At 41.7% G+C, this 22651-nt stretch overlaps 1 protein-coding gene across 1 annotated transcript in view; it reads left to right on the top strand.

The window, feature by feature from the left end:
- aopep (aminopeptidase O (putative)) overlaps nucleotides 1–22651 on the top strand; it is a 74088-nt gene that overhangs the window by 9905 nt on the left and 41532 nt on the right. Inside the window, exons 7-11 of the mRNA XM_076731425.1 lie at nucleotides 11934–12147; nucleotides 13268–13374; nucleotides 19905–20007; nucleotides 20193–20300; nucleotides 20863–20906. Of these exons, the coding sequence (XP_076587540.1) occupies nucleotides 11934–12147; nucleotides 13268–13374; nucleotides 19905–20007; nucleotides 20193–20300; nucleotides 20863–20906 (576 nt within the window). The remainder of the gene's footprint in view (nucleotides 1–11933; nucleotides 12148–13267; nucleotides 13375–19904; nucleotides 20008–20192; nucleotides 20301–20862; nucleotides 20907–22651) is intronic.

Raw genomic sequence — 22651 nt, 5'->3', positions numbered from 1 at the left:
TTCTCATCCTCCTGTTTTGTTTTACTCCTTTCACACAACTCTCACCTCATACGGGGTGGCTGCCTGGCTGCAGTGTTAATTTTAGATTTAGGTTTTTTTGTTTGTTTTTTTTTTGCTTACTGAAAAATGGATTTGACTTGAAGTCACATTCTAGTCTTTTAGTTTTGTTTATGTCAAGATTGAATCAGTTTTTAGTTGAGCCTAATTTTAATCAATGTTTTATTCATATCTTGAGTGTACTCAGTCGTCGTACTTCTTTCATATCAAAAATGAATGGCTAACGTTTGTTAGAAAAAGTGCAATACAATCATATTTCCTTCACGGGTGTTATTTATTTTCTGCATATATATATATATATATATATATATATATATATATATATATATATATATATATATATATATATATATATATATATATAAAAAAACCAAACTTTTTATATATTATTGAGTCCTCTGCAATATTTGGCGCCATGTTTCACTCAGGAGAACTCCAATTTAATACATCCGAAATCAGACAAAATTATTTGGGAAAGATTACATTTATTCACTTCACATGGAGCTAAATTTATACTGAATTATGTCAAATATTCACCGAATGAGTCAGTGTCTGTTTATGAGTTGTTAGAAATCAAAAATGATCTCTTAAAAGGAGTAATGTTTACTGTAAGCTTGGCAAGACAAACAAATCGATATTCCACTAATTCATTTTTGTTGTCAATATATTTTTTTTGTATTCTTATTTTGTTGTTGCAGTTTAGTCTTAATAAAAGGACATCTGTGAATACTTATTGTCAAAAGTTGCGTTGACAAAACGAACACTGGGCTGAAGAAATAGGGAGAACAGGGATCAAGTACTTAAATTGCTTGTTCCTTTCGCAGTACAGCCAAACTAGGCAGCAATATAACTGTCACAGGCACTAGGTAAAAGTTATGACTGGTGTATACCTCTTGACCTCTCTTAAGTGGCACTGGAGGATTTTCAGCCTGACTTCAGTTGACTGCATTGTTTGTTTATAGGCTAGCAGGAAGTTACATTGGCCATTGGTCCCTGTTGGGTGGAAGTAGGGAGCTGGAGTGGCGGGGGGAGTCAGTATCCTGCAGGATAATCCCCTGCTGCCCTGGAGCTCTTTAGTGCACCACCTGAGCTTGTTTTCATCTTTTATAGGACCAGACCAGTGGTTTTGCATGTTTTAACCCATTAACTAGAAATCACATGCACTTCACATTACTGCCGACCATTTCCCTAAAGCATGCTCCAAGTTTTTTGATTGATTTCCTGTCTTTTACAGAGATGGGTTTCATTCATTTAAGTGTCGTTGAAATTGCTCTTACATGTGTTATTCCTGCCTGGCAATGCTGCCAGAGCATATTTACTTTAGACTTCTTTTCAAATAGTCGCTTTTTTTAAGCAGAAAGTTCACATTATCATCTTCACAACATACATGTTTGCCTATTGTTAGTATTATCATCTCGCTTCTCAGACAGCAAGCATATGAATCTGATGGCAGCCGACTCTGAACGCTCAATCATGCACCAATAACTTCTCACTTTTCATTGCATTCCGAACTGAGTGGAAACTGTTGGTTCCTTGGAAATGAGGATCTAAGTCTAAAACCTCCACATACTTTACAAAGTGGTCAGCAATAATGGAGTGAATCATGCAAAACCAACAGCATTTAAAAGATGAAGCCGATCATTAAGGAAAGATCGTTAACTTTGAGGAAAGGCATTGCTGCTCGTTACCACCTTTAATGCTAAGTAAGTGAAACATAATAGCAGACCACAGAATGCAAATGAAAAAGATTAGATGTTAATCTTAACCTGCCCCAGTTTCTAACATGAGTCTTACTCTTTTACCTCACTGGCCATGATTTCTCATCACTTTGCCCCCTTACTGAATTGCACCTCCTGCCTCCTTTTTGACCTGTGTCGTCCCCTTTCCTCTGTTCCTCCTTGCTGCATTTCTTTCCCAGTCCTCCCACTGCTGGTCCTCCCCTCTTCCTTCTGATGTCTCAGTGGATTTCTTGCCTTTCTGCTCTCCTCTCCAGTTTGATCTGTGAAGTAACCCTAGAAGTGTGCGACACAGGCCGGCTCTTTCAGGAGGCAGTTAGGGGGTTCAGGGTGGGGAGGGCGGGATGTGGGGGGTCGGCTTTTTTGGCATGGGACACAGCTGTTAATCAAATAGTCAAGGATGAGGTGTTTCTTTCTTACCACCTTGAGTGGATCTCCCTCTCCTCTGTAGCCACACAAAAGAGTTGAAAAGGCAGCTCTGCATGCCTGCGCCTGGACAGAAGGAGAGGGAGTGTCCTATGCACACTTTTAAAGTGATTGCGAGCAGTTAAGATTTTTAGGTGAGCTTTTCCTTCCTTGTTCCTCTGCAGGCCTCCAGCTGAACACACACACGGGGCAGCTCTAAACCCCAGCGTTGGCCATTACCATCCATCTCTTCTCGCTTCCTTGTCTCTTTTTCTTTTTCAGGTCTCAATGAAGATAGCAGGGTTCAGTTTAGCAAATGTTTTGTTATTGCAGGAACATTCCTTTCTGGTTATCTTGGGCCTCTCAACTTCCCTTCTCTATCTGAAGTATAGGCTTACCTGCTCCTCTGCAGTACCTTCTCACAGCCACCTTTTAACTCGTCCACTGCTTGAAAGAAGAGGGTTATACATTTTGTCGGGAACATTTTTCCACAGGGATAATCAGAAAACAATTCATGCGTGATAGTTTTTGAATTTTATTTTTATGACCGTTTGCTGTGATGTATGTGCCGCATTGCTCAAAATCATAAGCAGTGTCGTGTGTGCTGTTTTTTTTCCCGGGTGCTTATATGCTTCTATTGTCATCGCTGGTTGTGAGTGATGGTGCTTTGCTTTGAACTGCCCTCAGATGTGAACCTGCTGGCAACAGCTGGCATATAGTACTACATTTAACAGTAACACAGACGTACTGTGCCATAACTCTGAATTAGGGGCTGTCGCAAGACAGGGCTGTCACTGCACACCCATTCTACTAACTAATGGATGAGTCCACAGGACCCATTCCCTGGAGTGATGGATGGATCCATTGTATGGCGTAGGGGACGCTGTTGCTGGTCTCAGTGTGCATCCTGGGGCGTGTGTGTGATACTGGAACCTAGAGGCTGAGGGTAATTTCATTTGTCTGTGCAAAGCCAGACGGCTTAATGTCCGTGGGACCTCTGTGCTGAACTGGCCAAAATGAGATATTTGAAACAAAGTGCTATGAAATGCTCGGAGGTAATGCCTCTGATGTCTGGGTTTGCTTTTAGCCTTGGGGAGAGAGAGCTGTGCTCCAAGCTGGTCAACCAGTTGCTTTCACAATAGGCTGTTTCTATCCACGCTGGTGGTGTGGCTCTATGGGTGGCAGTGTCGGTCTGTCTGTCGACTGGTCAAGCCACAATTTTGGTCCACACTGAAATATCATATGTGTAACAACAATTGATGAAATGCCATGAAAAATAGACATTAATGGACATTCAAAGGATGAATCCTACTGACTTTACTTATCCCCTGACTTTACTTGATGGATTGGTACAAAATTTTGCATAAACTAGATCTTTGGTTCCCAGACAATGAATGGTTGAACAGTTGAAAGAGGGAGGCTTTGTTCATTCGTCAGAGTATACACAGCTGCTTTTAAAGGGAATATTAATGTAATATTCATTTTCATAAGACATGTAAACAGCTTAGTAGGAATATTGTCTTTTTTGGAATAAAAGCAAAAACCTGGATATTTCTTGCATGTAAACATAGTGAGTGGTACTTAATTTGAGCTATGTACAGTATAATAATAATTTAATACATGTTTGACTGCAGTCTGTCTTCTGCATGCATCCTTCATTATCTAAGCCTTCTTAAAGGAAAATCTGTAATATTCTATATTTTCTGTATTGTCAACAAATCCCATTAAAAAAACCAAAGCCAACAATGAACTGATCCTTCTCACTAAGGGTTGTCTGTCTGACCAAATCCTGATCTAGCTTATTTCTCTGAGTCATAGAGCTCCATTGTTGTCCAAAAAATATTAAAAACACATGAGTGAGTTACATCACAGGGTGACATGTTCTTTCACTACTGTGCGATGAACATGGGCACTGTATACAGTCTATTTGGAGTCCATGTCTCATACGTTGTCCTGCAACCATAAATTCTCACCAGGGTACCAAATCTGATGCTGTAAATAGACCCCAACAAATGTATTTACTCCTGGTTTTGAAATGTTTGATGAGAACTGTGCTGCCCAGCTGTTTAGGCAATTATTCTGCTGTTTATAAAAATGAGAAGTATATATATATATCTTGTGACGTATTTTTAAAGATTTACATTTTCAGGAGGAACCAGTGAGCTTGGGGCTGAGAGCCGCAGACAGGCTGAGAAAGTACAAGGAGGCGGACTAATGCATTGTTGGCTTGACCTTTATCCTTCATGTATTCTGCTGTACGGTCACAGTTTGGGCTGCATTCCTCCTGTTAATACCTGTTGATTGTTCTTATACCTTCGCACAGTTGTCAGGTGATAATCATTGTTTACATTTTTCCAGTCAGTGTGTATTGCAAGTGGGTTGTTGCAAAAGTATTTATGTCAAATACCTTTCACCCACACTATATTCGTCAGCTGCAGGTTTTTGTCTGACGGGCAGGCGGCCCGACCAGGTGGCAGCCTGAAACCTCTGTAGGAGACAGCTCTGCTCACTGGCTAATTTCACTTCGCTCTCGCCTTCATCCATCTTTCCATTCTGTCAAACACTTCTTATATAGCCCCGCAGTACTGAGTGGTCTCACTTTCCATCTCCTGACTGTCTCATTCTCTCACGTTACATAAGAGAGAGAGAGAGAAAAAGTCTGTTTATTACCCTACAGGCAAGAAATGTCTCAAATTATAATCCTGTGAAATAGATTTGTCCCGTCTTTTTCATTGAGGCGGTAGTGGAAACCAAAAGAGGGCTCTGAGTGCAGTGTGATGAGTGATGGGGTTTGCATGCAAATAGCTACAGTGATACAGGAATGTGGTTTATGTCACATAAATATCATGTCGACACCACCCTTTGGCTGATTGACAAGGGCTTGCTGCAGCCAGATGAACTCATACTGCACTGCATTAGCGCTCATTAAAACATTGTGTACGCCCTTTGTATTAATCCCATTAAATTGTATTAAGAGGCTATAGGTCTATGAAACTTTATGCTAGGATTTTGTGATATTTTGTGTCTTTGGATAGGTGCATTTGTACATTTAGATTTCCTCTTTCCCTGTTGCCACCCGTTGCTCGCTCAGTTCTTCTTCTTGGAAGTGTCAGTGTTTCCTGTGGTGTCATTCACAAAGATTTGTTGCGCTTTGGTCTCCTATATATAGGAATCATGCCAGCATTCATCCACAGAGAGAGAGCTTACCGTTGTAGACAAATCAGTGTCCATACTGTTTTAAATCTGCGCTCCAGCATCCTGCACACACACAAACACACACACACAAACACTCAAGAACATTCCTCTGGCATGACATCAGTCTTTAGTCTCTGTGCTAAACAAGGAACAAACTGCACTGTGGATTGTTTTACTGTTAAGAGAAGATGGATCAGACATCTGCTATCACTTCCCAGCTGATGCGGCTTCAAAGTAGATTTGCTGAAAGTGTGTGTGTGTGTGTGTGTGCGCGCCTGTGACTCTCTGCTGGTTTAGGTAGGTGCTCTGTTATCCCTCATACAGTTATTGCATCTTCATGTATATCTGTGTGTGTTTATACAAGCGTTCTTGACCTCATCAGGTTATGACCCAAATGGATCCCATCAGTGTGAAACAAACTTGACCTGCTTAGAGCTGCTGTCTCTGTATGCATGAATGGGCTTTTAAGATTAAGCACTTCGACAAAAACTAGAAGCCGCAGTATAACCTTGAAACCTGCCACTTATTTGTTATGTGTCGGCACTACAAAGCCTCATTTTCTCCAGACTCGAGCAGCAGAGTCGCCTCCTTGTTCCTGATGACCTCTGATATCTTTTCTGCTATTTATTTTCAGGCTCTGATGCGATGCGGTGTATGTGGGTGGGGCGGCTCTCTGGGGGCCCCGGCCTGGCCCCTGTTCATGTGATCAGGCCCTACATGGAGTGGCATTTGGCCTGGCCCTGTGGGGCCCCGTCTGGGAGCAGGGAGCTGATCTGCAGCCAGCCTGGAATGCCAGACATTTGAAGTCAGACTTGTTAAAAAAGAACGAAGGGTGGTAGGAGTTTGGTCAAATAGGCCCCTGTGTCTGAAATAGCCCACAGACTCTGTCCGAGAGGGAGGGGAAGGAGACAAAGCTTCTCCCCGTAAGCTGACATTAGGAAAGGCCAGCCCTCCAACCTTTGCTTGAATACTTAAGAACTGACAAAGTTACAGTCGGTGTTCTTGTCTTTCGTGTGGCTTTTGTCGATTTCCTTAGCTGTCATGTCGTTGTGTCTTAAAAGTGTTTGTTTACGTGTTTCTGTATGGGTCTGCAGTTATGTGCACTATGTGTGAAATTTCACCAGCAATGTTGTAACACACAAACACTGGTTCAGCAGTTCAGTTCACCAGGGAGTCAATACTGCACGTGGGGAAAGATAAAAACTCATCACAGATGAGAGGATCCTCTCTCTCTCTCTCTCTCTCTCTCTCTCTCTCTCTCACCCCCCCACATATGCTGTGTATCTGATAATCATTTCATTCTATGTTGTTGAATCTTTGCATCACTTCTCACTCTCTCATTTACACATAGAGTGCACACTCAGCGCTCATCATCTTTTTCCTCGTCCCTCTGTCTCGTGGGGCTGTTTTACTAGTGTCCCAGCTATGAGCTTAGCTGGGCTAGGGATGTCAATTACAGGACTATGATAGGACCCTTGCTGCATTATGCATGGAAGTGTCCCACTGGGGAAAAAATGGCCTACAGCCAGGAACGATGGATGGTGGGATGGAGGGATGAATAATGAATAGAGAGATGGAGGAGCGAAATACTATTGCAGTCTCTGTCTCACCAAATTGAAGACTTGCCCTAGCGCACACCTCTGAAGCTCAGGGCCAAGTCACCCAGGGTGACTCAGAGTCGGGAGGTTGACGTGTGAGAAAGCACAGGAGGGCTTTAATCAGTATTTCATTTTGTGCACTAAAACCCAATGGGGTTGGTCACCTACGGTTACCTCAGGTCTTTTGACTGTTATTCTATATGCAGACAGCCTCTCATCATGATCAGTTTATGTGTGCGTGAGTTTGTGCAGCACTCTCCGAGCCTTAAGACATACCACATGAAGACAATTAAGAACAAGAAATATAACTCATTTACTCCAATCGAGTCTAAAATTCATGTGTGGCATCCAATTAAATGTCAGAGGTTGTAATTCCATGTCTTTAATGTATTGTTTAAAAGAGCACAACTAAGTAGAGGAGAGTAGAGGTCGATTTGTCACACAGCAAGCAGTCAAAAAAAAAGCAAACAGCGATCACAAACATCAAAAACAGGCACAAGACAGGGCCAGCAAATATGAATTCATTGACAGGTGAAAGGTGTCAGTGGTCAAGTTTGAATCAAACATCCCATCATTAAATGGAGGAATTGATTAATAAGCTTGATGAGAGGATCCAGATGAAATTTGTCCCTTTCTCTATGAGTGATGATGATTTGATCTTCTATTTATGTAAATGAATATACTTTTTGTTGAAAAAAGGTGATGGCACAACTCTTTGAAGTGAAAGGAATCATTGAGCTTAAATTTGTCTGCAACTTCTTAAATTATTGGAGTATTTTGGTGTCATATTTTAAAAATCCTGATGTCAAATTTGTGAAAAACGACTTGACAACAGCACAATATCTGTGTTGTTCAGATGATGAAATGAGAGGGGCGGTTTTATTACCGTGAACCCTCAGAGCTTGAAAATAAAAACCTACGGTATCACAATCAACAGCTGAAGAATTGCCACAAGACAATTATGAACAAAAACAACATTACAGTTTTAGTGAAAAGCACACAAACATCAGAAATTGTTCATTTTGTAAATGTTATGATCACAGGATGTCAAGTCTGTGGTGTAAAGACGTGGAGCGGTGGAAGTTGTATTACAGAGTATAATGTATCTACACAGTTTCTGACACATTGCAGTATTATCACTTAATGCTTGATTGATTATAATTGTTAGTATAATCAGCAGCTTTAGTTGTTTTGTGAGTCACGTTTGCTAATTTGCAAAACAGAGAATATGCCAGCACATTGTGGAACAGAGACAGAATTTGTGTATGAATGAATGTCCAGTACCTTATTTGAAAGTGTTCAGGGACAAACATTGATCCCCGTAAGCAGACCTTAGATTCAGATCTGCTGTGAAGATAAAAGGAGTACACATGTGCAGGTGCTGCATACAGTATGTGTGAATGTCTGTAAAAGTCTTCTCATGCGTGCATCCCTGACAGGTCCCTGATGTCAACTAATGTCAGTCAGTGTATCAGTGAATGTGAAAGATGCTGTTGTTATTCATCCCGACCATGGTGGGATGACACTATTTGTCACTGTAGTGATGGATTCCGCATCCCTCAGAGGAGCATGTGCAAGCGCCGTCTCTGAAAGGCTGTCTTTGTGTTTCACACTCACTCACTCTCACACACACGGACGCACACACAACACACTGCTGGAGCTGACAACAAAGGCGTGCTTATCCAATTGTGGGGGAATAAGATTAGGCTACAAAGAAACTCATAAGGCTAATGTTAGCATCTCCTGCTCCAGTGAGAGCCTTTGTTTGTGTAATCAGGAAAAACATGGGATTAGATTTGAGATGCTGTCTCGGAAATGATGCCCATAAGACCCCATTGTATGATGTTGACATGTTCGTAAATAACAGAGGGCAACAGTCTGCCTCCTATCTGATAAAACAATCCTCGGGGAAATAAAGAGTAGTTGTGTTTTTCTGATATCCGATTTTGCTGTCCTTTAAAATAGACTGTCTGACAGACCCGGGCTAACCTTTGTCTTTACTCAGTGTTTTCCTTTATAATTGACTTGTCACCATAATTAGGTTATGGCAAGGAAAGAAAATAACTCTTCTGTCATCTGGTGTTTTAAGATGCTAATCTCTCCTTGATGAGAGCAGCTCACGTTACAGCTCACTGTAATTCATCGATGGCAGCAATATGTGGTCTTACTGTAGCCGTGGGAGTAGACTGTGAATCCAACAGGTGAAATAATAAGAGCTACCGTGTCTCAACAGTTAGAAGAAAGACCACTCTTTATGCCAGTGTGTGGTTTATTACTACAGGGTATTTACATTTAGTAAACCTATATGGATGATGATTCAAAAAGCTGACTACATTGAAGTGAAACATAGAGACATTTTGTCTGGAGGCATCTTTAACATATTTGTCACAGCAGTGGGTGGTATGACCCTCTGAATAATACTTTTCAGTAAGAAACTGCCGTTTGCCATAAATTCTCCCACCAATGTCAGGTCAATAGTGGCTGGGACACTTAAGATCTAGAGAGTGTGAAAGGAATTCTAGACAGTCCTGTGTTGTTATATGGGCGAGGAGAGAGAGAAGAGACCATTCATTCGCACCTCTGTGACCCTTCTCCCATTCTTCTGTTGAAGAATAGCTCGCCTCTCACGCGCAGTCGGTCCTAAGCCCCTCAGGGCACCCGGAGCCTGTTACATAAGACAGAAGTAAAGAATGCTCCAGAAAAGTCTTCAGCCATGACCTTGGCTTTGACTGAGCTCTCATATTGGTGCTGCTGTTCTACCAGCGCTGTCTCATGGTTAAAAGTCACATGTCCTGTATTCCTGTGTCCATGTGAACGTTGATGTTTCAGTGAAATGGATGTGGTTCTAACTGCAAACTGGTGAATATAACCTTGTTGTCCCTCATGCTATGCCGCTTGGGTGGTTCTGTTTGTTAGTCGGTGCAACTTTTTGGTCCAGACTGAATATCTCAACAGTCATTGCATGGATACTGTAAATTTCATGGCTCATGGTACATTTCTTAGTGGTGAACCCCTGATTTCTCCGCTGGTGCTGCTAGCAGGTTTTTATTTAATGAAATATCTCAACACCTACTGGATGGAATGCCATGAAATTTGGTGCAGGACAAGTGGTGTTAACGTTTGTGGTCCCTTAGCTTTTCATCTAGCAAGTCAAAGTATTCAAGCATCAAGTGAAAATTTAAATTTTTCCAACACTTCAGTTTGTCACTAAACCTCAGCTGTGTGTTTTGTTTGGTGCTAAGTAGCAAATGCTAGCACGCTGAACTACGGGGAACATGTTAAACATTATACTTGTTAAACATCAGCATGTTAGCATTGTCATTATGAGCATGATAATGTTAGCATTTAGCTTAAAGCCTCACACAGGTGCTAGCATGCTGCAGACTTTCAGCCTTGTCAATATTTTTTCGTGGATATAGTTTGACAGTACTTTCACACACAACCTCCAACATATTGCACGGTTTCTTAAAAATGTTTTTACGACTCTACCACTCTCCTTCAACTTTACCAGCAAACCCAACCCTGGATACTTGTACCTGAATGAGGTGCGTGCCCGTGCCAGTCCTATTTCAGCAGCTCTGTATTCTCTGCTGGCAGAGACTCATGCAGTGAAAGAAACTTTCCAAACTCTCATCAAACCTAAAATGTACCTCCTTGATTGAGAAGAAAGTCAAAGGGAAAACCACGTTCTTAACTTTCAGATATCTAAAATGGACATTAGGGGAAACCATTATCTACGTATATAGAATAGTATTTACCAACTCACATTTGCAAACAATTATACTGGAATTTAGCTGCTGATGGTCTTGTTATTCCCTCTTCAGTTTTGCTTGGCTCAGAACTTTGATAAACTGCTCTTATTGGTTGAAAAGCTTAATGAAGCTTTTGAATTGTTGAGTAAGACACACACACACACACAGTGGGACTTCTCCTTATTTTTGGTGTCACTCAAAACACTTTAATGTGTGTGAATGTTGTACATATATTATCTGTTTTCAAGAAGGCACAGATGGAAGCGACAGTTGCTATATTTACATACACTTCAAATGCTCGTAATCTAAATTTTTATCATAACCATAACCATATGTTTAATTTCCTTTTGAGAAGAGTGCAAGGCAAATCTCAATTAACTTAAATTGCTCAATAAATCAGTCATGGGTTTGTAGTGATTACAGATGCCTATAGTTTTCCAAATATAGTCATATGTCAAGCTTTGTTCTCAGTTCTTTCCTTTTCATCTCCATGAAGAACTTAAAGGGGCAAAGGTTTGGTTTATAATTATCTTTTATTGTAAAAAATCATGACAACTTCTAGACCCTCTTTAAACCTACATTTTTGCAGCCTTTCTTTAAAGTGGCAGCGGAAGAGTGGGAGCTGTAAAATCACCCAAAATTGCTAATTCTATTGTATTTATTTTACCCATTGTTGGTTGACAATTTTAGTTCGGGGAACATGGTGTTCTTGCTTAATGTTTGTGCAAGGAAGTTAGGTTTGGCAAGAGCACTTGATGAGTAAGCTGCTCTTTGCTAAACATAATGTAGAGGATGGAGAAAGGGATGGGTAGTCAGTGACTCCCATACTCATTAGTGTGGACATGTGTTAGTTTGTCTTACGTGGCGTGTTCAGGCTAAATTTTCTGTAATCATAGGTGTGGAACATTACCTCAGAAACTCTCTGATCTTTATGCAGGGTGGTTCAGTATATCTTCATTCCTCTTTGGCTTTTATTTCTCCTTAACCAGCACTTTTTATCTCATGGTTACACCTCTGTGTTGTCTTTCTCTTACTCCCCGAAACTCCTTGATAATAAAAACATTTTTATTCTCCCGTCTTCTAATTCTTGTTCCCTTTTTATCCCTCACATTTTTCACACGCCTTCCATCCCTTTATCTTCCATTTATCGCTCTTGCTCATCCCTTATTTTTGTCATTTGTCATCCCCAGCCCCCATATAATCTTCCTGTCCCAGACTGTGTTGGGTGCTGGGAGTCCTGGCTCCTGGGAGAATGGCCTGTCTCTATGTGGGTCCAGGATGTGCCATGAGATCGCCCACTCCTGGTTTGGACTGGTGATCGGAGCCAGAGACTGGACTGAGGAGTGGATCAGTGAGGGCTTTGCTACCTACCTGGAGGACATTATATGGGCCCAAGCACAACAAGTACAGTACAACCATTGCCAGATAATTGTAGTTTACTGCAGCTATTTTATGAAAGAAGTCTTTTTTTCAGCCCAGATTGACAAACACTGTATTAGAAATGGGAATTGGTCAATGAAAAACAACCTCAGGAATCATTAAGTGAATATTTGTGATGTTTATGTATGTTTCTTTCTTGTCATAATCTAGATGTTCTACTATACAGTATGATCTGGCACCTTTATACCACTGGTATAATGCAGCAGCTCAGGGGAAACACTGGTTGACATTCCAACCTTCCATTTCCAAAACTTATGTGCCAGGATTTCAAATATTGCTGTTGTGGTTGGAACACATGTCGAGTAGAGTTGGCCATTACATCAGTGTTGTAAAACCATACATCAAGCACACAAGGAAACAGTTTATAAAGGCACAGAGCCAAGTTCCAATGCAAAAAAAAGCACAAACAAGAAACAAAAACTACGACTGAAAGGTCAGAGGAGCTGGCCAAACATAACAAAAGGCTAAAGAAGTTCCTGGGCCAACCACAAAATAAACCATCAAACCCAAACTTCCTGACCTACTGAAACATAAGGGGACTAAACTGAACCACACAAGAGTTGTGAAAAAGTACTACTGCCACCTAAACCTCCTCAAAAAAGTGAGCTTTTTAAACAAGTAAAGACAAAAGAGACTTTGCTCTGCTCCTGCTGTCCTTCTAATTTAGACCTTTTAATTAAGGATGCCTGCAAAAAAAACACTACAAAGAAAGAGCATGTGGCACGGGGATGAGTCCTTTGCTTGCAACACTGACTTCAGCCCTGATCGGAGAGTTGATATGCATACAGATCTAATCCTCCCTCTTGCTTTCCCACACCATCCAGAGTTACACAAATGTTTTTCTTGTGTCTGCGCTGTTTAATCATGTCACCTTTCTGATATGAGCTTGACTCTGAAGAAGTAGATTCCAGCAGACCTGTTATTGCTGCCAAAATCAATAAGACACAGTGACAGAGATAGTGGGCAGCACTGCTTGCTCTCGCTGATGAAATTCACCATATTTAATTTTCCCTCCTCTGACTTCTTTGCTCTACCTGAACCATTTCCTTCACATCTTTTTAACTCTGCGTATGTCTCCCTCCAGCTCTCCTTACAAGAGACAGCAGAACAGTCTGACCTGAAGGCACTGCTGAGGTGGAGACGGCTCTCTGATGAGTTGAAGAACTCAGAGGAGGCACTTCAAATCCTCAGGTGCGTGTTTTTTTTTTTTGGTCAAGTAGATCTGTTTTAATTATCTTACAGCTGTTACCACTGTGTAGGAAATGGCTCCTTGAGGATAGTGCAACCTCACCTTAATAAACATGCTTAAAATTCCCATGAAACAGCTAGCAGAGTGCTATTTGGTTCTGCATATTTATGGGTTTCCTGTACAAACAGGAAGCTAGGGAGAGGCCTGTTGTGGATATTGATTGGCTTTTACAGTATCCAATAGCACTGAATGTGGGTCTGTTTTGAGAACACTGTACTATACACAGACGTGAAGCTGACCCATAATGCTGACTGGTGATTGTCTTCCCCACTGTAAGTTTTATCCCTAAGTATCAGTAGATTACTAAACCAGCCTAGGTTCAATATGAACAGAGGAGGGAACATCTTCCAACAGCAGTCAGTGTGACTACTTAATTATGCTACTCTGGTATCAGTGCTTGAATTGCTCTCTTTCACACATTATTTTTAAAAAGTGCACTTCTTCTGTGACTTGCATGTCTTAGTGACCTCGACGGCAGGCATCCATTTTATCCTGATCAATTTTCTCAGATCGTTTGTTCATAATTTGCCCTGTTGAAATATGCATTAGGACCACTTTCACTCAGAGTAAGTGCATTAGTGCTGTGGTGACAGTCATAGAATTTATGCAAATAATACACAATATCTCATATTGGTTCAAGATAGTCATTTCTAATTATCACTGTAACTGAGTAACTGAACTTTTGCACTGCCAGCAGCGCCACGCTTGAACTACACATTACTGTACAAAATGATGATCCCAAAGTAAGGTGACTAAAAGGTTTTTAAAAAAAGAAAATGGAAACACATTCCATTTCAGTAACCAGAATTTACCCCACAAAAAGTTAAAATGCTTGTCTTTCGCTCATTATCCATAGAAGACAGTCTTTTTTTGGTTGAAAGCTGGACATGCAGCTTTTGCTGGTGTCTGCACGTGCAGACACACACGTGAGCTTGAGGTATATGCATTCCAGGAGTACAGGTGTGGCGCGTATATCCAGGTGCACTGTACTGTCATGTCTGAGAAAAGCTGTGCACACAAGCACAGCGAGCACGCACAAACACACAGACTCTTCATCTGATCCTGACAATGTGGGACCCACACCCTGTTTGTTTTATCCACGGTGGAAGCACAGTGTCGTCAGGGGATTATAGGTGTAAACCACAGCCTGGAGTTAACTGTTTCAGGGTGGGGATGTTCACACTTGTTAGCACTGTGCCTTTCATATTGTAGCTCTTCCTCTGAATAAAAACCTGGAGATGACACTTGTAGCATACTGTGCTATTGACATTCACACTTGTAAGAGACCATACAGAGCGTGACAGCAAATCAATGTGCTATTGATTTCATGGCACTTCTGCTTGGCACTAACTTCTAACTTTGTCACTTCACCTACAATGTGTTGTCATCACACAAAGGAAGCGCTAATAGTATTAAGAATTCAAATCAATTCAGGCTCTCCTGAATAGTGCAAGCTGAGTGAGTGGACAGTTTAAGTATTTGTAAAAGTGATTTTACTCAGACTGTCCTCATGGGTTTAAAGGGTTTGAGTGCTTCAAGGTTGGCTGTGTTTGGAAATATGTAACTCTTTGCCGGCTGAATTGCTGGAAGCCGCGCATGAGTGAAAGGGTTAAACATGCACTTGAGAGCTGTGTCTGTCTGGCAGTCTATCAGGGTGTTCCCCTATGAGGCAGATGCAGGGGTGATTAGGAGGATCAGGATTAGGTTTCTCTGCACCTGACTGGGTTAAATCAACAACATAAAGCTAACATCTGAAAAATGCAAACAATACATGCACTCACACATACACACAGACATTCATCCCCGTATGCATGGATGCATACATTTTGACTGATTGGATTACATGGAAAGACATTAGTACAGAATAGAGAAGTAATTACTGAAGTGGCACCCGGGGAAAAACCTTTTTTTAATCCTCACAAAGCAATGATCAAGCATGCATAGGCATAAAGGATCCGTGCTACATTACCCTCCTGTATTACACTATGTCATTTTCTTGTATACAGTCTGTGAGTCAAGCACAGTTTGTTGTATTGTGGTATGATTATACAAAATTTGGGGTAACTCTTTATTTCATGAGTTTGTAATTTCTGAATAGTTTGTGATGTTTCTTTGAGAGTAATTTGATGTCAATATCCAGTGATATCCAATAGTACAAGTCAACGTAAAGAATACCATTGCTAATAATAGCTGAGTATTTACTTGGATTTAAATAGAGCAGTTCTTTCAAGGAAATTCTACTTTCCCTATGCTTAGTACAGATTTACATAGTTATTTCCAGGAACACCCCCAGGAAATCATTAAGAAATGACTCCAAAATTCTAGACCCGTAAAATGAAGCATTATCAAACTCATGTTTTGAAGCAAAACTGAATTACAAACTAACAAAAGCAGTCATTGAAATTTTTGTTTTGCACATCTGATTGCAATGCATAACAGTCAAGATCATTTCTGACCTTGGGAACAGTATGTGTGATAAGAAATCAAAATTTTCAGGTGCTTTTAACCACATCTTATCGGTTTGTGGGGCTCATTTTGATTATTTTGTATGTGATCTGTCATATGATATATATTGGCACTGTATCAGGAAAAGTTATCGGAAGGTCAGATATAGCTTAGATCTTAGTTTACACCAAAGTTGGGAACAGGCCATGCCACTTTCTCATGTGGGCTTGACTGCCTGTATGTCCAAGTCCTGATGTGGCTCCAATGTTTAGCATTACAACTGTGGGGAAACACAATAAGAATAAACACAAACTGGTTTTCACAATGCACAAAGAAATGTTAGAGGAGACCAGGTGAAGGGAATGGAAGCACAATGGGATGCACAGAGAGATATGCAAAACCTCACCGGCATACACACACAAACACACATGAAGGCTAAATGGCAGATTGCGCTTTCCAAGTTCAGTGGGTCACAGTCGACACCCCTTGATCCAGAAGGGGCCCCAGTGGCCAGTGTTTATCAGTCCATTTCAGATGAGTTATATTTAGGGCAGCCTGGGCCAGACGCCATTCTCCCTGCTGATTCACTGGGCTGCTGGGAGTGCTGCTCTACCTTATCCGGTTTCCACAGTCAACCCAGTGTAATTTGTCAGGATATGGCTCGCGGAGCTATAAACCTCTGTGTGTGTGTGTGTGTGTGTGTGTGTGTGTGTGTGTGTGTGTGTGTGTGTGTGTGTATACGTTTCACATTAAGTTCTGTCAGTAATAGCTCCTGATTTCCTCCCGCTCTTTCTCTCTCTCGATCTGAGACACACCCAGGTGTATGCATGGCTACACACACACATGCACACACACAAACACCCCCCCCCCCCCCCCCCCAACGCACATGGCCTACGAGTCAGATAAGAGCACCATTTATTCTGCAATACATTGAGCTATTGTGTGATTCTCCAAGGCAGCGAGCAGCGATTCCTCTTAAAGCTGTAGTAAATCATCTCTGACAAAGAGAGACGGCCAAAGACGGGGATTTACACATCCATACATCCCTGGTCTGGACAGTGGGAAGGGTGGAGTTCCTTTGTCTAACACGGCAGTGATGGATCAACTTTTTTCCTCCCTGCGCTGTGCCGCCGGTGTCTCTGACGCACGAAACCGACACATTTTCTCTTCTGGATATACATGTTCTGTCATTGTTTTTGTCTCTTGCCCCAGTCCCTCTTTCTCTCTGTATTTCTCTGTCTGACACACACACACACACACACACACACACACACACACACACACACACACACACTATTTCCCAGGGATACAGCACGTCCTGCTGTCTTAAAAGGAGTCTATTTCATCTTATCAGCAGTAACAGACAGACATGGGCACTACGGGCAGGAGACTGGACGGAGAGCAAGTTAAAAAAAATAACTTCATGATAAAAAATGGGCATCATACATAGAGAATAAGAAAAAGGGTCTTTTTTCCAACAACTCAGACAAACAGTTTATTTCATAATGCAGGTAGCGCCTGTAGCTCCCTGTGCTGTTATGTATTTCACTGTTAATCCATATGTCCGCTGACTGGCTCAAAATATTGACAGACACTGAGCATCATTTCTAAGATGTGCCAAATGGGTTTTCCCAAATCAGGTCATTGCCGTTGTGATTTGTCACATGCCTAACATATATATATATATATATGACATGCGCACATGCACATGCAGGAGGAACACACCCTTATTTGCATGATGAAAGACCTTCTAAGAGTGTCCAGTCGAATTTAGAAATTCCAGGAAGCTGATGACTTCCTCTCTCAGTCCACTGAGCAAACCAAACATTCCTGTCTATCTCCTGTCCTCAATTTCTCCCACACATTCTCCTCCTTCTCTTTTTCTTGTGCTCAGCCCTAATCTACTTCATCTCCCCCCCGTGTCCCTGCTCTTCCGCTCACCATGTCTGGACAAAGACTCAAATCTAACTGAAATGGAAGGAATCTCTGTTCATCCTGTTCATCTCGACAACTGTTCGTCTGATTGACTTCACACTTGGAGGGTGTATTGCTGAGGACCCGAGGAAGAGCAGTGTCCAGTGTGAAGTAGTTTGAATGAGCTTTTCTCAAGAAAGCTGAGAAATATCACCCTGCACACCCGCAGAGCCTCCTCAGTTCTAGCTGCAGCTGTTCGAGATCCACAATTTTGAATGTGCGCAGCAGGGTTAGGTTTAACCCTCTCTCTCAACAATGGTGTTTATACCTAATGAGGCATGAACTAATTGGAGTTGTAATGTTAACATTTTGATAATCCTACAGAGTGTTTAACTTAATGTTATTAAGCTAAAGTTAGCTAGCTACCTTCAATGAATAATGCCAGCCTCAATCAATAGTAATGATATAGCGGTAAAAATTTCATTCATTCACATTATGTTTGGATGAAAAGCTTCTTCAAGTTAAATTTTCTTTCAGCCTCTCCTGCAAATGCTGATGTTCTTTAAGCGTTATCGTTTAAACGTCTGTAGCCTACATGAGCTATGGCTGTTAGCTGTGGACGGTAGTACTGTAGGTAGGCAGTCGTGGAGAAGGTGTGATCTGATGTGCACATCATGCGGAGAGATGATAAAGACATTGCACTGATGAAATGAATACTATGTAATAGATAATGATTTACACACTGCTGCAAACAACACAGTGACAGACAGATGACCTCATGAACAAAAAAAAATTTAACATTGAGTTTTGACTTGCATGCGTTTTACAGTTCGTTGACACTCAATGTAATGTACTGGAAGTCACACCCACCACTGTCAGGTGACCACACCCAACCCAAACTCACCTGCCCTGAATTTTATCCACTCACCTCTCGTCACCCTAAGCAGAAATAACAATGATTATTATTATTGATAATATAGGTGCGGCTCATGTTTTGGGAACACCTCAATAAATTGTCTAAAAATGATGGTGTATTGTAATATTACTGTGTTATTAATAAAGTTTAAAAAGGAAAAAGGCCGGGTCTGGAACCGCTGTGGGGGCTCTCCTGGACTGCAGGTTGATGATATCGAGAAAGCTTCAAGTAGCAGTGCTGGAGGACAAACAGTGGGCTCATTCCAAACAGGACCATTTTGAACAGGCACTGCAGTCGTCGATCAAATATTTGACCAACTTGTGTCTCATAGCTGAAGCTTAACTCAAGAGATTAAACATTTAGATTTTATATCATACATAAATCAGTGTGAATAAGATTTTGAATGTGTGTTTTTGCCTGCCTGCTCATCTGTGTGTGTCTGGCCCTGTCATGAAACGGTCCCGTGGAAAAGTGCTAGCCAGTGATGAAGGGTGTATTGATTGGTGAGCCAGGCGCCTAGCGTATCGACTTGGCAGGAGGGTGATCCTTCAAGGCCTTCCTATTGGCACACTGAGTTAATCTGCTCAGCCTGATCAATACGGGCTAACTGAAACTATCATTGCACAGCATCCCACGTCAGCGGCCTGTTTGTTTGGCTTTTATTGGTTTGCGTGTTTGTTTGTGTGTTTATGGAGGTTGAAGGGATGATTTGTATCTGTGTGACAGGGAAAGCGAAACCTCGAGCATGCCTCTTTGTGCCTGCAGACGAGGGTGCTTTTTTGTGGAAGTGTTATATGTTCGCTCAGTGAGTCATGGGCTGTAAAGTCAGAGCACAGCACTGTGAGGTCATATAAACAGCATAGCATGCTATTATAAATCTACAGCTTGATTTTCAGCCTGCCTCGGGCAAAGTATGGCATCTTGGCAATATGTTCGGCATTGAGAGGACCGGCTGAGTGGCTGGATTTAGTGTTGCTGACAGTGTATTCTTGCTCTGCAGAAATTGTGGTTTTCCTGTGACGAAAATGTCTCCAAGAGTGGGATAAAATAGATTCTCTAACTGTTTCAGCCTTAGTGCATGTGTCATTTTCTGTGCACCTTCAGGTTTAGTGTGGTTGTATGCCCATTTCCTCACCTGTCTTATCTTTCTCTGTGTTTTTTTTTTCTTTTTTCTCTGCTCTATTTGTCTTTCTGCAGACCTAACATGGAGAACACTGGTCAGGTCAGTGAGTCTGGCTCCTCCACAGTTAAACATGCCCTCAACCCTGACAAAGCCTTCATGCAAGTCCACTACCTCAAGGTGAGATAAATGTGGAACAGGAAGGAAAGGAGAAAAATGAATAGGGGCAGTTTTGTCCTCTTAGTTAGCTCTCTCTTTGTTCCAGTAGATGCGCTTGGGACAGCACTTGTTATGACTCTACATGTTGCTGCAGTGGTTCTCTGTGTTGTCTTTGATGGTCTTTATTTCTCCTGTCCTCTGTCCAGGGTTACTTCCTCCTCAGGTTCTTGGCAAATCAAGTGGGAGAGCAACAATTCACTGACTTCTTCAGATTATTTGTGAAGAAATATCACGGGCGACTCATTTTATCTCAGGTGAGGCTGCAGTTTAGGAAACTCATTTTTACTTGATTAACTTGAGGTAGAATCTCGTTGTTGACCTGCACCTGCTCGAGAGGCTGTTAATAAAAGCTGAGCTCAGATTTGAACTGTTTTCATGTTGCCTGTCTCTGAGGCACAGTGATATTTCCATAAATTAATTGGAGGCTGATGTAAGCTCAGGCTGCCACTGTGTTACAAAAGTTGAAAATACACCAGCAGCATTTCGAATTGATGACCGCACATCAGCTCAGCCACATACTGTATGTTTATTATGCTGGGGCCATGAAGCTGAGTGATCACAGCTGGAAGTCTGTGTGTATGTACTGTCTGTGTGTGTCCGTGTGTGTGATATGTGATGTGTTCCACCTGGCTCCTGTTTCTGCGGTGGCAGGCTGAGTCTTCCCACTAAATAATGGATGTAACATAAACACTGTTTGACCTTGTACTCCTGACTTAAGATCAGGTATGCCTTTCTCTGTCTTTTTGTCTGCCTCTCACACCTCCCTAAATGCTTTCATTTCTACAGAATCTGTCTTTTCTTGTTCTTTTTGGACAGGATTTCCTGCAAATGCTGCTGATTGCCTTTCCCGACATGGAGAGGTATGTAAGTGCCAATGAATAATGCTCACAGTGTAACTCATGAATAATGAAAAACATGCCTAGAAGCATTAAAACCACTTTGATTTGTGCTCAAGTATTGGTAGCCTGGTTTCCAGTTCCAGACAAATTAAAGATATGCTTTTCATCGGTTTTCTGTTTGAACTTAGCCTCACAACTTTTTTTCCCCCAACAGATGTGACTTGTTAGTAGATTTACTGTCAAATACTTAGTATGTGTTGATTTGGCCTCTGGTCTTCGACTAACTTGGTCCTGCTGTGGAAACATGACCAGCGAAAGCTCCAAACACCAATCCTGTTAAGAGAGCAGTCTCATCCACTCTCATATTAATTGAAGTGTAAAAGGATAACTGCTCCTCCTCCTCTCCTCCTCTCTAATTTTCTCTCTCCCTCTCTGCGCTCACTTAATCATTCAGTTCTCTATTTCTCCTGATTGCCTCATTAACCTCTTCTTCTGCCTGTCTTTCTGTCCCTCTCTCTCCCTGTCTGTCTTTCACTTTGCTTCTCACAGCCTTTAGCACTTCTTTTCTTACCCCTCTCTTCTTCAGCACCCTCTGAATGTTGTCTTTTTGCCTTTTCTGGCATGTGGAGTGTGCTGCCGGATGAGCAGAGATTGATTGAATTAAACAGGGGGAGTTGGGGACAGTCAATATTTGGATCTGATGCCTCTTTCGGTAAACAACCCACCAGAAGAGTAAGGTTTAGGATGAGAATAGACACTCACTGTTGAGGGTCATGGCTGCTCTGTGTGTAGGGTACAAGGCCATGTATCCTGCCCCTTGCTAAATGGGGAACATAGCGTTTAGAAGACGAAGCATAAAAATCGTCAACATTGTCATTTGTGTTGAAAAGAGTACAGGTTGATAAGAACATATGTTTTCCAGGCACCGCTGTCACACACAGTACGTTCTCATCTATCACAATTAAGGTGAGGAAGCAGTTAAATGAAATGAAGTCACCAAGCTCAACATGATAAAACCAGTAGATGCATGTCTCGTCTGCTCTTCTGAGACATAAAGCTTATCTATATCTAGCCCTGTTATGAAACAGTATTTGACAGTTCATGTGGTGTATTAACTGTATTAACCTTTTGTTTGCCACTCAAGAAAACTATGCTCACACAATCCCATGTAATCCTACTTTATGCTGTCTCAGTGTTGGTGTGGCAGATGTTTAGTCTATATATTATAATATATATATATTATACTGTCTGTGGTTCAACTCCCCGAGCCAAGTGCCAAAATATCCTTGTGGTGAAGTCACTGATGATATTTTTAATGTCCACTTTCTGGGCAAATTGGTACTTTACGGGAAGCATTACCTCTTCTAGTACACTGTAGAGTGTAAAGAGATTTTTATGAGTTTCAATTTACTGAACACCCACTCTCCATCTGCCAAAGTTGCCAGCAAATATACAATAGGAAATGACGCAGTGGGACTCAGACTTCATTAGTGTGTGGAAGCAAGGAGCGCAGCCTTGACCTTGCAACAAAACGCCAGTCTCTTAAACCATTTTTAGCCACTCTAGCAGTGGAGTGGCTCAGTGTCGGTCAGTGGATCTATTGGCCCTCCAGCGCTGTGCTCCGAAGTCAAATATCTCCACATGTATTGAATGGATTGCCACAAAATTTGACATTCACGGTTCGCCCAGAATGACTGTGAACGTGTTGGCTAATCTTAGCCTTCAGCTCAAAGTGTTGAGATGTGGATAAAGAACAGTGTGACTGA

This window comes from Chaetodon auriga, chromosome 5 (assembly GCF_051107435.1).
Source record: "Chaetodon auriga isolate fChaAug3 chromosome 5, fChaAug3.hap1, whole genome shotgun sequence".
NCBI lineage: Eukaryota > Metazoa > Chordata > Actinopteri > Chaetodontiformes > Chaetodontidae > Chaetodon > Chaetodon auriga.
This window is presented reverse-complemented; position numbering and strand designations above follow the sequence as displayed.